This window comes from Phytophthora infestans, genomic scaffold (assembly GCF_000142945.1).
Source record: "Phytophthora infestans T30-4 supercont1.87 genomic scaffold, whole genome shotgun sequence".
In the NCBI taxonomy this organism is placed as follows: Eukaryota; Oomycota; class Peronosporomycetes; order Peronosporales; family Peronosporaceae; genus Phytophthora; species Phytophthora infestans.
The window spans coordinates 440,406-455,094 of record NW_003303672.1 but is presented as its reverse complement, the minus strand read 5'-3'; the positions used below and the strand labels follow the sequence as shown (position 1 = coordinate 455,094).

Sequence of the window (14,689 nt, the reverse complement as noted above, 5' to 3'; positions counted from 1 at the left end):
CAGAGTATCCGGATCTACGCTCGTTATCGAAAGAGTTATCTACTTGCCCGTGACTTTGGGATCCGTCGAGAGGATAATACTGTTTGTCGTCGTACATAAGCTGCACGTTGACGCCATCCTAGGCCAAAGACTTCAGAGACGTGGAGAACTTAGATGAGAACACTGTAGCGCTGACAGACACGGGTGAAGTGCCCCCCCCCCTCGGATCTCCTCGAGTGCAGGGATCTTACTTGTCGCGAATCTTGTCTACAATCAAGATCCGTTCTGGAGGACAAGCTCTCGTGGTAGCGGATGTTTAGGGTCAAATGATTGACGGTACTACCGTTCTGGTAGAAGGACTTGCCGCATTGGATGACTCGGTTAAGGTCGCTAGAACTCTGTCTACAGTGCATAGCGACCAAGTAATCGTGGAAGTGTGCAAACTCTCTGTTGAGGACGCAGTCGTCAAGAGAGGTACCCGGCTGGCGGGTATTACAGTGATCCCCAAAACCGTGTCTTAACTAGGGACTACAATGAACGTTGGACACGGGGCTGCGAAGTCTGGCGAGGCCCAAACAATTGACCAAGAATCACAAGGTACACTCAGTCATTAACGCCGCTAGAACTGCAGCAAATATGCGAAGGCGTCCGTACTTGAACTTGATTGAGTGCTTAAGGAGGAGCTCGAGATCGACGTAGAAGAGTCCAAGCTGGGGATCGAACAAAAGGAACTGCTTACGGAGCTCCTCCAAGCGTTCAGGGACATGCTCGTCGAGACCTCGATGCGCCCCGGACGTACTAGCCTACTTGAATTTTTCGACCGACACTGGTGACCGCCAGCCAATAAAACAACCCCTTACCGGGTGTCCAAGGCGAAAGGAGACGTCATGGAGTCGGAAATACAAGAGAACTTGAGTCAAGGACTTAAACGACCCTCGTCTAGACCTTGGGCAAGTCCAATGCTTCTGATCTGCAAGCCTGATGGAGGGATTCGGTTCTGCATCGACTATCGAAGGTTGAACGCCGTCGCTATCAAGGATTGTTATTCGATGGCACTCATTGACAATATTTTGGATGTACTAGGGAATGCTAAACTGTTCTCTACGATGAACATTGCGTCCGGCTACTGGAACGTCTAGATGGCGTGGAGAAGACAGCCTTCACTTGCAAATATGGCTTCTTTGAGTGACTCGTGATGCCATTTGGACTGTGTAATGCAGTAGGGTGATAGCAGAGAAGAGGCTGGGGACAGTGGTGGTGTTCGCTTAGGGAGCTGTGGGTGGAATTGTTGTGTGCAAGCACTTGTGATGTAGAAACTAACTCGAACGAAAAGTATTTGGGTTGAAGTGGTCGTTGCGTACGTAGATCACGCAAACTGACTTGCTCACATTAGCAATTGAAAATGACATTACAAACTTTTTTCATTTAAAAATGTACTGAAGTGCACATTTTCATAGTTGAGGACGTATTGTTGTGGCATTGTTGCGAGAACAATGCAAGAGAACAGTTTTGTAAAGCACACTACCGGCTCATGTTAATGTAAGTGCGGGCTACGATCTCTACTCGGCATTTTGTCGATTAGTACTCTTGTGGTTTTTGTTCTCGTGATCAACCTCTACAAAAGTGATATTTAAGAGATACTACACATGTGTATGTATGAATTTATGTATTGCGTCAAACTCGGCGTAGACGCCACTTTTTGCTGGGTACAGAGTATTAATACTTGTACAGGGGCTCCAAAATCGGTGAAGTTAATATTTTGAAAATATCACCTGTAGACCAGCTAATATAAAAATGTTACCTAATATTTTCTTCTGAGACAATATGATAATATTAAATTTCAACTTAATATTAGCTTATACGATATTAATTTTTTTAATGATTGTGTAAACGGTTTAAATCCACCAACCAGATGTCGTTAACGTTTGACTAGCTGCAGTATTACTAATCAACCGTGAGTCCGGGACAATTGTGAGAGTGACGGCAAGGTTGGCGTCGTGTGTTGGCAGTGCCAGTACTTGGCACTGCTGAGCGCATTAATCTGGCGTTACAGGCTGTAGGTTTATTAGACGCACGATGTGGACGGGGCTATCGCTAGAGAACAAGAGCATGTGCCTAATTTTGCTCTATAGACATTAAACAAGCAAGCGTTTGCAGTTTTCCATCTCGATCGCCATTATCTGTGTCACAGTGAAATACTAGAGCAGATACTCGTCAGTCTGAGAGCCTACTGCTGTTCTAGAACCTGACCGAAAGAGTTAGTGGTCCAGGGCGGCAAGAAACGTACTTAAGTGGGAAAATACCATAAAAGATCTAAAAAAATTCAAATCTCCGAGTTAATATCAAAATATTATGTTAGCTTTTGAGAAAATGAGCTACTATTGATATCAAACTTTAGAAAATAGTACTCTTACTTTAAAAAAATATCATATAATACTTGGTTACCATTAGCCCCTATCCTTGAGGCGTCCAAATTCTGGCGCAGCCATACATATACGCGCCTTCCTCCATTTCCATTCCGGTGCGACTCGGTGGGAGGGGGGATTATTTAGGGCATAAAAAGGACTAGATCATTTAAATGTAAGCCACCTCCGGAGGTGGCTTACTTTGAAAGTGAGCAGGTCATTGTCAAAAATGTGAGCGTAATCCGAAGGTAATTTTGAGCACGTTTTTTGCAATGTTCGACTCCCCCTAATTACACCTGATTGGACAAATTGCTGATTGTTTTTGGTAGCGAGGGATTTGTCGCATGGCGTGTTTTTAGGTGGTGCCTTTTTTTCCGTGGTCCCTCCCCTGTACCTTTTTTATTAATAGTACAGTACTGCACCCCGTTTTCGCGGGGGCGAACCATTTAGAATTTGCAAATAAATCAGATTTTAGCCTACAAACCTAGGTTTATGAAGGATTCAGGATCATCACATCCGAAAGTTTATCAAAGGTCCAAGTGCGCGAGAACGGGGATGCATGTATCAATGTACGTCAAATTCGGCGACGGCGTGATCAATCGTTTGAGGCGGCCTGAGTAAACGTCTCCAAGTCATAATCATCTTCTCAGACAAATTTAAAGTTTGATCGCGTCTACACCGGGTTTGACGTATCAGTTAGCTGTCGATAAATTTAGTGGATCATTCATCGGCACAGCAACGTACATGCTCACTTTCAAATCTTCTACCTACTACGAAAGTGCATTCAAACACCAACAGCTCCACCTCTTCGCAACCATGGCTCCCTACGCGAACACCACCACCGTCCCCAGCCTCTTCTCTGCTGTCACCCTCGGTGGAAAGGAAGACCCTGTGCAACTCAAGCATCGCGTCGCCCTGGCTCCGCTCACTCGTGTCCGCACAGGTGACGCTGGCACGCCGACGGACCTGGTTGTCCAGTACTACGAACAGCGTGCAACCGACGGGGGACTACTCATCACCGAGGCCACGAACATCAGCCCCACGGCTCGAGGTTACTTCGGCGCTCCTGGTATCTTCAACCAGAACCAGATCGAGAGCTGGAAGCCCGTGACCAAGGCCGTCCACGACAAAGGCGGCAAGATCTTCATGCAGCTCTGGCACACAGGTCGTGTGGGCCACCCACTCAACCAACCCAATGACCAACTACCTGTGTCCTCAAGCGCTACAAGTTTTGTCAATGCCAAAAGCCGGAGCGTCACTAGTGAGGGTCGCAAGGATTACGTGACGCCTCGAGCTCTCGACATTTCGGAACTCCCTGGCGTCGTTGCTGACTATAAACGTGCCGCAGAGAACGCCATCGCTGCGGGTTTCGACGGCGTCGAAGTCCACGCCGCCAATGGATATCTCCTCGAGCAATTCCTATGTGACCGTGTCAACTCACGCAAGGACAAGTATGGCGGTAGCATTGAGAACCGCGCGAGGCTTCTCTTTGAAGTGCTCGAGGCTGTGCTATCGAGTCTACCGTCTAGCAAGGTTGGCATCCGCCTGTCTCCGTTTGGAGAGACTTTCGGCTGCAGTGACTCCAACCCGCGTGAGACCTATGGCTACGTCGTGAACAAGCTAAACGGCTACGATCTGGCCTATCTGAGCGTTATTGAGCGTCGCGGAATGCATACTGACAAAATCGATGCTCCTGAGGGCGGGATAGCCCGCCACTTCCGCAGCGTATACAACGGAGTACTTATAACAGCTGCGGGATATGACCGCGCCGAAGCCATGCAAACCGTCGAGGATGGAGTGGCCGACATCGTAGCCTTTGGACGCGACTTCATCTCGAACCCAGACCTCGTCGAGCGTCTGCGCGCGGACGCGAAGTTGACGCCGTACGACCGGAAGACGTTTTACCTTCAGCCCGACATGCCACTGGAAGCGGGTTACACGGACTACCCGTTCCTCGGCGAGGAGGACAAAGGTGCTCGTTCAAGCGGCTTCGTCTGGGAGGCGTAAAAAGTTTGGCGCACTTTCCTATTCAAACGCCTAAGAAACAGCACGCTTTTCTAAAAAAAAAACGAAAGAGCGATGAGCGAAAAAAAACATTTTGTTTATACTTTCCTTAAAATTCTGTGCTTCGAAATTATTCACGCTTTAGTGACGTCACATATCTGGAAATGGCTCACCAATTCTAAACAAAAGCAACAGATCTACAGTACATATGCTTGGTTTAAAAAAGAACGAGAATTTTTTAAGAAGCGAGCTGTTAGCTTTTCCAAAATGTTGTGCTCAAACCCAAACACCATAATTAGTCATGGCATGACTAATTAGAGTGAACGATGAAAAGTGACATCGAAGAACCACTTCCTTATTTGTAATGATACGACCAGCAAAACCAAATTTAGATAAAGTATTGGTGAGCATTTTGAGAATCTCACGTGTTGAGATTCGCTGCCACTGTGGCTATTATCAGAAGCCGAGGACGTTGTTGCTCTCGAGACGAGACACTTTCGTGGTCTCCATCCAGTTGCTTCAAGCTCCGCGCGTGGCAATATTTTTTCATTTAGAAATTCTCCTCTGGGTCGGTTGGTCTTCTGATACTGAAATCGGATGAAGTTCGGCAAGCGTGTGCGCAGCTTGGCTTCCCCGGAGTGGGCTACGGACTACGTGGACTACAAGACGCTAAAACGCGAGATCAAACTGGCATTATCCACAGAAAACCAAACGCTTGACCAGCGAGTGACGTGGTTCCAGACAATTCTAGAGTCTGAGATGCAAAAACTCAATGTTGCCCACGCGCGGATCCTCGACGAACTGATCATCAGCGGTCTCAAGCCGTTGCAACAGGCGCTGGGGACGCGATGGGTGTTGCCGCCTGCCACCGCTCGGTCGCTGTTGCTGGAAGTTCTCCAGCTGTCGAACCAAGTCGACGCTTTCCGTCGCTTCGTGGTGCTCAACAGCCTTGCACTCGTTAAGATCGCCAAGAAGTTCGATAAGGCTGCGAATGCTGGTCTCCAGGAGACGGAAAACGACGAGGATAGCGATGAAATCTCCACAACTACCGCTCGTCTAAAGGCTCAAGTATTGGAAGATCTCAAGTGCCAGTCGTTCTACGATGGGTCCGAGTTGGATTCACTATGCGATGAGACAGTGGCACTTACAGACCGAGTGATGCTGTGTGTGCTGCCCGACGGCAACTTTCGTCTTGGACCACGTGCGTTGACGTGTCCTATCTGTCTGTGTGCTGACGTCCAAGCGCCCATTACGCTGTCCTGTGCCCACACGTTTTGCTGGTCGTGTCTGTCTCGAGCAGCTCAGCATCGCTTCCGTTCGTGTCCATTGTGTCGTCGAGCGCAGTCCGTGGACCCCCGCGACTACGAGATTGACGGACTAGTGAAGCGCTTCAAGCGGGCTTACGAATTCGTAGAACAGGCGCTGGATGTGGCTCCGTTGGTAGCGAGTCCGATGCGTCAGATCCTTGCCGAGGCTTTCGAAGTGGGCAACGCGTACTTAAGAGAGGTAGAAGATCAGTACGCAGCACTCGCTCCATTGCCGTCGGCTACGTTTGAAGAGCCTCCGTCTACCATGAACAATTTAAAAGTAGATTTGGAGGCAAAGGTGCCGAAGGAGGAGGTGGAACTGGAGGAACCAGAGCCTCCTGTCATCTTTGAAATGGGGGATATTGTTGAGATCCTCCACAGTGAGCAGTGGTACGCGGGTGTCGTGCTGCAACGCAATGAAGATACGGGGGTTAGTGACACGTACTCGGTGCTGTGGTGGGTCAAGGACAAGTCTCAGCGGTTTGGCCAACGAACACCTCGCCATCTCTTACGAGAACCGACCGAAGTTCCTGTCCCCCCTGCGTTGTACGAATATGCAGCTGGAGCGTGGCGGACCGCAGCTACTTGGGCGCTTGAGCCGTTCCGGAGGCTACGATCGCGGTCTGATGAAGGGTTCAGTGACAGGAAACACACACAGAAAACAAGAAACGTGTTTGGATTAGATTAGATACGTGAATAGATTCTGAAATCTTGATATCGTCATGAAATGTGGACGAGTACTACTTGATACCAATCAGCCTAAACGATGCGTCAGAGCTTCATGGATGTAACGTTTGACTTGTGGTCGGTCATGCATGATCAATTGCCACTGATGGAAGGTTAGAGTGTCACGCGACGAAGTTTCAATTCTTATTCCGCTAATGGATCGGATAACGTGGTACCGTCATGATGGCTGCACACCACCAAATTCACCTGAGACCTTCGGGTTCAAGCATCCACAACCGTCTAAGACATGAACTCTTGTAGCATCCGACTAGCGACTTAGTTGGTGCTTCAACACGAGGTTATAGCGATCTACCGCGACCAGTGCAACATTGTTCATAACTCAATTTCCTCTCTACAACAAACCCTCCTTCTCAACTCACAACCATGATCCCTTCGCTTCTCCGCTCCCTACCAGTATTTCTACTGTTGACAACCACATTCAACGCGGAGGCCAAGTCGCCGAGTCTACAAGGTGGCAAGATCACACCCACGAGTGTCCAGGACAGCTCAGGATCACAAGAACACGTAGGGTCCGTGGGCAGCGGTAGCTACGGTAGCAGCGTCGGTGATGGAGCAGTCGGGGCTAAGCACATCCTGCACTTCTCTGACGTCCACCTAAATATCTCCGAGTCTCTGGACAGCAACGAATCTGCTGAGATTCCAATCCAGTACGGCTATGACGCCCCTATCAGTCTGCTGACCTCAGCGCTCGAGTACGCTAAGCAAGTACTTCCCGATCCAGACTTCTTCCTGTATACTGGAGACCATGCAGTCCATGGTGATCCATCGGATGAATACCTCGCTGAAGCAGTGAAAGTCAATGTGGAGACTATGGCCCGATACTTCTCCGGAAACGGCACGCTTAACGCTACGGCCATTTTGGGCGACACTGACACTAAGAGTACGCCAATTTCTATTCCCTTAAACTGTGCTGTAATCGCTATTGCTAACGCTAAATTGCTGTGATGCAGACTATACGATGAGCGTCACTGACCCCTCCAGTGAGGAGAACCCGACGATTGAAGCTGTGTCTCAGGCGTGGAGCGAGTCACTTAGTGCAACGAACCTCAAGGACCTCAACACCCGGGGCTACCTGTCGTATAAGCTCGACGAGAAACTCGTGCTGCTTACACTTAATACAGTACCCTATTCGGTAAGTTATCGCTATTTCCAACTGCATTTTTACTATCCGAAGTAATTCGTTGATCTATACAGCCGAAGCACAAGCCGGACACCACTAACGAGACTGATCCGTTCGACCAGTTTGCCTGGCTGAATGCCACACTCTGGGGTCTTCGCAACGGCAACAAGTTCGCGTATATCGCTGGCCACATCCCACCGATTATCAATGCCCAAGATGGTTCTCCAATGTGGAAACCTTCGTACATCGATTCATACAAGAAGATCGTGACGCAATACTCGGATGTCATCAAGGCGCAGATTTTCGGCCACACGCACAGTGTCGAGTTCCGTCTGCCTCTCACCGCTGACATGGAGTCGCATGATCCAGACGAAGTCATTGCAGCTGATAACAGCGACCAAACTCGCAGCTTGTGCCTCTGTTCATGTCTGCAGCCATATCGCCGCTCTTCTACAACAACCCGGCGTTCATGGTCTGGGACTTTGACCCGAGCACGTACGACCTTATGGACTTCACTGTGTATGGCACCAATATCTCGGACGACAGCCAGACTCTCGATTGGAAGCTGCTCTTCAAGGTCAGCACGGCGTACAATGTCAGCTCGTTGTCGTGGTCGGAGATGAACAGCTTCATCGGGAGCGCAGCCACCGACTCGGCGCTGGTGGAGCAGTATTACTACAATTCACAGACGCAGTCGTATCAACAGACTTCGTGCGAGGACAGCGTGTGTCTTACTTGGTATCTCTGCTCCATGATGTGGTGGTCCACTCCCGAAGACTATACCGCCTGCTTGGCTGCCGGGTCCCGTCTCGAATCGTCGTCAGCCGCGGTGTCTCGATCACCTACGCTTCTCGTCTTGGTCTCAATCAGTATTCTAGCTTCCTGGCTATGAGTTCTATCACCACGACTTGTAGGTTGCAAATAAAGCAATTGTATCCATGTTACAACTTCAATCCGATCAGTACATTTTTCCCAGCATCCACTAAAGTGTAGCCATCTTCCATGAAGGTCGCCTATCACTTAACTCTCTTTCGTATCCAATCAGAGCTTTCTATACCGTTTATTTCAACGAATCACATGTTTGCGCGATAGAAACGGCAGATTCCTCATCAGTCGAGAAATACAAGATCAGTAAGAAATGAGTTCCCCCCCGCTGTCTCCTTCGTCGCCTCCTGCCGTGTCCCCACCTCCAGCCCCCGTGACTCTGGAGCCCGTGAAGGAGCTGCCAAAGGCGCGTCAGATCGTCAGTATCAATGACAAAGGCACCAACTTCATGCTCGACGAGGAAGCGCTGCGTGGCATCTTCCACCAGGTGCCCGAGGACATGAAAGTAGCCATTTTCTCAGTCGTGGGCGCCTTCCGCACAGGCAAAAGCTTCGTATTGGATTTATTCCTCCGCTATCTTCGTCACGCCAGCCACGGACGCATGCTCAAGCCGGACGGTGCTCAGGACGAGAGCACGGAGGTCTGGAAGGCCTGGGTCATGGAAGGTGTGACCGGTAGCGGCGAAGGGAAGCTCGAGGGCAACTCGAACATTGAGGAAACGTATGGAGAGAAGGGATTCAGCTGGAGAGCAGGCCGCAAGCGCAACACCACGGGCATCTGGATGTGGGAGAAGCCATTTATCCGCAAAAGCCAGACGGGCGAGGACATTGCCGTGTTCCTGATCGATACCCAAGGAATGTTCGACTCGGAGACGTCGCAGATGCTCACAGCGAGTATCTTTGGTCTCAGCACGCTGCTGAGCTCGTATCAGATCTACAATGTGGACAAGCGCGTCCAGGAGGACAACTTGCAACATCTTGCTCTATTTACGGAATATGGACGGTGCGTGTCCCATGCGAAGTTAAAATATGACTATTTTATTTTACGGTAATTTATGAAAAAATACCCCGCAGGATGGCGCTGTTTGGAGATGCCACGTCGTCGACGTCCCTGAGTGACAAACAGCAAGCGCTGCAACGTGCCGCGTCGCTATCGGATCGCAATTTGGAGAAATCGTCGTCCACAGTGAGTGACAAGGGCGAGGAGAAGAAGGAAGAGAACGACGACAAAGAAGACGAGGACGATGCCAGTGTCCCGCAACGTCCTCGTCCGTTCCAACGTCTCGACTTTTTGGTGCGAGACTGGCAGGATTTCTCTCGAAACCAGAGTCTGGCCGAGAAACGAGAAGATATGGAACAATACATGGTCGAGCTGCTGTCGTCCCGTAAACAAAAAGACCTGGCGGATACCCGTGAACAGATCAGCTCGTGCTTTGAGAAAGTGGCGTGTTTCCTGCTGCCCCACCCTGGCCACGCAGTGACCGAGCGCGAGTACGACGGATCGGTCGAGGCCATTGACAGCCGCTTCTTGGAGCTGCTGACCGCCTACCTGGACGATCTCTTCGACCCGGTTAACTTGTTCCCCAAGAAGATCCACGGGGTCGCGGTGACCTCGCGGGAGCTCTACACGTATATTAAGACGTACGCTGGACTCTTCCGTGAAGCCTCCATTTTCCCCGAGGCCAAGACGTTGCTGGAAGCCACAGCTGAAGCCAACAACGTCAACCAACGAGACAAGGCTCTGCTCAGGTACAAGCGAGAGATGGAGACGATTGCGGGCTCCAAGTGTCAGTACGTGCCCGTACAGCAGCTGGAGGCGCACCACAAGGCCTGCTTGCAAGGAGCCATGGACGTCTTTGACGATGGGGCTCGTATGGGTCGACGTAGTGAGATCCTGCGCTATCGCCATGAAGTTGCCGAGCAGATTGAGAAGGAACGTCACCGTTATCTGGAGATTAATGCCGAGCGCGACCCGTACAAGAACCTGGAGTTCTATTTGATCCCTGGCTGCCTGGCACTGGCGTTGCTCGTGTTCCGCATCTCGCAAGACTTGTTCTGCTACGAGAGCATCGGATACGATATCCCACTCTACGACTGCAAGTACGTAGCAGTTTTTTAGTGTTATTTTGGAGGTATGTGCACTCATTTGTATCGTTTTTTTTGCTTGGTTGTAGACAAGTGAGCCACACGCTGTCGCACTTGTACTGGGCGTTGATTGTCTTCATGCTGCTGATCATGATGTCGACTGGACAAGTGATGTTCAAGCGCATCAAGACGGTGATTACTATCGTCAAGACTGCGATCGACGCGTCCAAGGAGGATGGCAAGGAGAAGAAGGACTAGGCTGTAATAGTTTGCCACTGGATAGGGACTGTTGCGGGCGTGTATTCTGGTGCGAGGTGGTGGTTGCATCGCCTCGCCTGCGTTGTGTTCATAGATTGACTGCTCATTACAGTATGTAACGTTACTCTGGTCATGGCCTTCTGCTACGAAGCTACTGTACTGTACACACATGATTAACGTCGTACCGATGAAGACTGAAGCCAAGTCTTGTCATGAGGAAACACTGATCGTGCAGCGAAATTATCGAGTGTTCCGCCAGGCCAGATACTTCAACGTTACCCGACTGAAATTCAGTATCTGTCACGTGACACTGGATCTGGTCAATCCAATTTTTCTCGCTACGAGAATCTCGTGGCAAGACGCACAAGAAGTTTACGAAATGGTGGTCATCATCCGTAGTACGTTTGAGATACCTTTACCTTATCATACCTTGACGGTGCTGTCATTGTTGGACTTTGTACCGGTACGTGTAGCTGACGAGGTTGCCGAGCGAGGAAATACCATCGGTCAGTAGAAAACTACTGATCTGTCCCCCAACGCGGCGCAGAAAAGACGGCAATCAGTAGAAAATGATAAAGTTCGATCCGTACCTAACTCTAATCATAGCTACATTTCTGCTGCCTTCAGCAAAACCGCTTTTGCCCTATGCGTACCATGCCTCGAAAGCCGCCTCTGAATTATGGGAGTTCTCCCTTCGTGGTAGATCTTTCTGACATCGCTACAGCTATAATCACGGGTGTTTTGAGGGAGGACGCAAAAGTTGATACCTTAGACCGCTCCAGCCAAACGTATGGGGGAGTATACGTGACGCGAACCAATATTGCAGACACTGAGTTTCCAACACAAATAAGGAAACTAACGACACAAACAATTGTAATCGTTGACTGCTGATTAATAATTAAGGTATTTCTTTCCAATAGATTATCTTACTGATCCTCACTCTCAATAAATATCAGCAGCAAACGGACTGGGGAGTCCATCTCTGTGAGTAGATAGAACTCTACTAACGTACCCTAAGAGTAACCAGTTGGATACGTCGTGTACCCAGCTACTTCAACGTCAACATGTTATTTCGGTGTACTATTTTTTAGCTGCTCAAAACGCCTTTATTTATATGGTTGTTTTTGTGGAGTGCACTTCGGTGGCATTCGCCATTTTGGTCGATGCCTCCGCTCAACCCCCGACAGCGTCACGCCCGAACGATCCAGCGCCGTCTGGACGGCTCCTTCTGGCAGCTTCGTCTAAGCAGAGAAGTTAGCATACCGAACGAAGTCGACCGAGAGCTGGACGCCGAGCGTGCATCGTCCATAGGTGGTGGGTTACGTGACGTTGTCAGTAGAGGAGGAGGTCTTTTTGCAAATGAGCGCCGAGCTCGTAGAGGAGACAATGCTCAGCTCTTCGAGGTAGAAAGAATATTCGCCAAACGGTGGGTCAATAACTTCGTATACTACCATTTTCAATGGGTGGGGTACAAAGAGTTGACGCGGGAGCCAAGTGCCAACGTGCCAGCGCGCCTAAAGATGGTGTTCGAACACGAGTCAGTCAATTTCGTCTGGGTCTATCAATCTACGCGGGGAAGACGAACCCAGCGTCGCGAGCAGCCAGATCGCCGGAGTCAGAGACTGATAGACCAAACGAGGCAGGACTAAGAGAAAATGCAAATGCGAACTTAACACCAAACGAGGCAGGACTATAAGAAAATGCAAATGCGAACTTAACAGCACTCCAGTAGCTGTGAAATCAGTAGTTGTGCAGGCAGCGCCGCGTTGGGGACAGATCAGTAGTTTTCTACTGACCGATGGTATTTCCTCTTGCCGAGCGTTGATGTTGCCGACTAAACTGCAGTAAATTTTCACGGGCATTCAACCATCTGGTCTTTTCTTTTGAAAAAGTGAGAGTCAGAGGAAAACAATAGAGTGGATTGCAGACAATCCTCTTCGGAGTGATACCTAAAATAGTGAAACTCTCCAGGAGGTTTGAGTGTCTCCCGCAGATTGTCATTTATTAATATTGAGAGGTCTTTAAATAAAGAGATTGTCCGTTTGGTGAGCCGAAAAATCTCAGCGAAGACATTTGCTGCTCCGCTTGTATGGGCTCGTCTACGACTACGCTCAGTGTTTAGCTGCTCTCCGAAGGACATCAGGTCTTTAGTGTGCAAGCACGACATCATCACAATAAGCTCATCGGTCTTCAGGATTCACAGCTATGGTGACTCAGAAGACCCGTGAGCTTCCAACAGTTCGCAAAGACGGATGCGGGTATGTATATAACCAGATCTCCAAATTAGGGCTTGACGCACGCTCACGCATGAGAGCTACCTCTTCATTTGGTGCAGCTCTGGAAAGTGATTCCTCCGGATAGTGATAACGAGTGGCTTCATGACGGTATCATTACAAAGAGGATTGTCTGAAGGTCGGATGGTTTTCGAGCTTTTGCTGTTTTGTTGCAACTTTCACTTGCTGTTGCTATGGAAAGTTTTCTTTTGCACCGGCTACGAATAAGCTCCTTGCGTTTGTATCGGTTTGCCGGGTCATGGACAAGCCTTTTCCGATCCTCGGCTTATCCTCAGCTTTGCCCCATGTCCAGGCTGTCCCCGCGTCGAGCCAGCAAAGCTGCGTGAACGCTTAGCTAACCCTTTCATTCTGCAATTGGCTCAAGACCGACCGACACCGATCGTTCGATCTCCAGACAGCAGCCCCACAGAGCGATAACCAGCTCTGTCCCTTCGTACCGGCACTTAAACAGCATAAAATGGTTAGCGTCCGCAACGTTCTCGTTTGTGCCTCCATGGCCCTAGTGGCCACTGTGAGCGCATTCCCGGCAGACGGCCACCACCGTACTCTACAGGCCGTGAACTTTCGACAGGAAATGCTGGACAACATTAACGCAGCCCGAAAGAAGGAAGGGTTGGATGAGTTGTGTCTTAACGAAATGCTCATGGACGCGGCACAAATCCAGTCGAATGACATGGCCGACAACAACTTCATCAAGAGCACGGGGTCGGACGGAACGACGCCGAAGGAACGTGCAGCGGCACAGGGTTTCAAGGCCGAAGCGGTGACGGAAATCGTGGGTGCCGGGTACAGAACGGTGGCGAGTGTTGTCGCCGCGTGGACCAAGGCTTCGACTGCCAAGAGCACCATCTTCGGCAAGGTGAATGTTATGGGCCCTGGCTACACGTTCGACAAGACCAGGAAGTACGTGCACTTTTGGGCGGTGGACTTTTCTACGGGCGAATGCGGCAATGGAACCGCGTCCGGTGGACCTGCAACAAGTGGAGACGCCAGTGGAAGCGTCGAACTCCCGTCAAGCGGTAGCGACGCACCCAAGAGCAACGACGACAGTGGAAGCGATGCCCCGGCACCGGCTGGAAGTGATGCCGACACTCCTGCCGTCACTCCGGCACCTGCCGGTAGCGGAGCTGAGACCCCAGCCAGCGGATCGGGTGACCCCCCTGCTGCCACGCCTGCGCCTGCTGGCAGCGATGACGATACCCCGGCCAGCGGATCTGATGACGAAGAACCTGCAGCTACTCCCGCTCCAGCAGGCAGTGACGATGAGGCCCCGGCCAGTACCCCTGCCGCTGCCCCCGGTGCCCCTGCCGCTGTTCCGGCAGCTGCCCCCGGTGCCCCTGCCGCTGTTCCTGCCGCTGCCCCCGGTGCCGCTCCTGCCACTCCCGCCGCCCCTGCCCCGGCAAGTGGATTGGGAGAACCCTCTGCTACCCCTGCTCCTGCTGAGGATGAGCCTGAAACACCTCAATAAACACCTCCCATGGATATATCGGGTAGCTCTGTGTGCTCGTCGTAAAATTCATAATGCTAGATGCCTTGAATATTGTCGCTAGCACTTGTTTTGAATTCATCACTATCGAAGTGGAATATGTAAACTTCTTTTCATGGAGTGAGAACAACTGACATTGAAAGAAAAGAAGAGAAATGGTGAAGATAACGAAAAACCAAG

At 50.4% G+C, this 14,689-nt stretch overlaps 5 protein-coding genes across 5 annotated transcripts; all 5 read left to right on the top strand.

Annotated features, from left to right (window-relative positions):
* Positions 1 to 3,200: 3,200 nt before the first annotated feature.
* Positions 3,201 to 4,391, top strand: PITG_19250 (12-oxophytodienoate reductase, putative; the record flags this gene model as incomplete). The annotated part of the gene is made up of 1 exon (XM_002997103.1): positions 3,201 to 4,391. One exon carries the CDS (start codon positions 3,201 to 3,203, stop codon positions 4,389 to 4,391), a length of 1,191 nt encoding a protein of 396 aa, XP_002997149.1.
* A 594-nt stretch (positions 4,392 to 4,985) lies between these two features.
* PITG_19249 (uncharacterized protein) lies at positions 4,986 to 6,417 on the top strand (the record flags this gene model as incomplete). Its single annotated transcript, XM_002997102.1, has 1 exon — positions 4,986 to 6,417. The coding sequence occupies one exon, from the start codon at positions 4,986 to 4,988 to the stop codon at positions 6,381 to 6,383; it is 1,398 nt and encodes a 465-aa protein (XP_002997148.1).
* A 388-nt stretch (positions 6,418 to 6,805) lies between these two features.
* PITG_19248 (calcineurin-like phosphoesterase, putative) lies at positions 6,806 to 8,454 on the top strand (the record flags this gene model as incomplete). Its single annotated transcript, XM_002997101.1, has 4 exons — positions 6,806 to 7,322; positions 7,393 to 7,574; positions 7,637 to 7,882; positions 7,957 to 8,454. The coding sequence occupies 4 exons, from the start codon at positions 6,806 to 6,808 to the stop codon at positions 8,452 to 8,454; spliced, it is 1,443 nt and encodes a 480-aa protein (XP_002997147.1).
* Positions 8,455 to 8,685: 231 nt separating this feature from the next.
* On the top strand, positions 8,686 to 10,729 carry PITG_19247 (atlastin-like protein; the record flags this gene model as incomplete). Its single annotated transcript, XM_002997100.1, has 4 exons — positions 8,686 to 9,389; positions 9,461 to 9,576; positions 9,619 to 10,486; positions 10,561 to 10,729. The coding sequence occupies 4 exons, from the start codon at positions 9,244 to 9,246 to the stop codon at positions 10,727 to 10,729; spliced, it is 1,299 nt and encodes a 432-aa protein (XP_002997146.1).
* A 2,751-nt stretch (positions 10,730 to 13,480) lies between these two features.
* On the top strand, positions 13,481 to 14,178 carry PITG_19245 (uncharacterized protein; the record flags this gene model as incomplete). Its single annotated transcript, XM_002997099.1, has 3 exons — positions 13,481 to 14,034; positions 14,104 to 14,122; positions 14,167 to 14,178. 3 exons carry the CDS (start codon positions 13,481 to 13,483, stop codon positions 14,176 to 14,178), a joined length of 585 nt encoding a protein of 194 aa, XP_002997145.1.
* Positions 14,179 to 14,689: the final 511 nt, after the last annotated feature.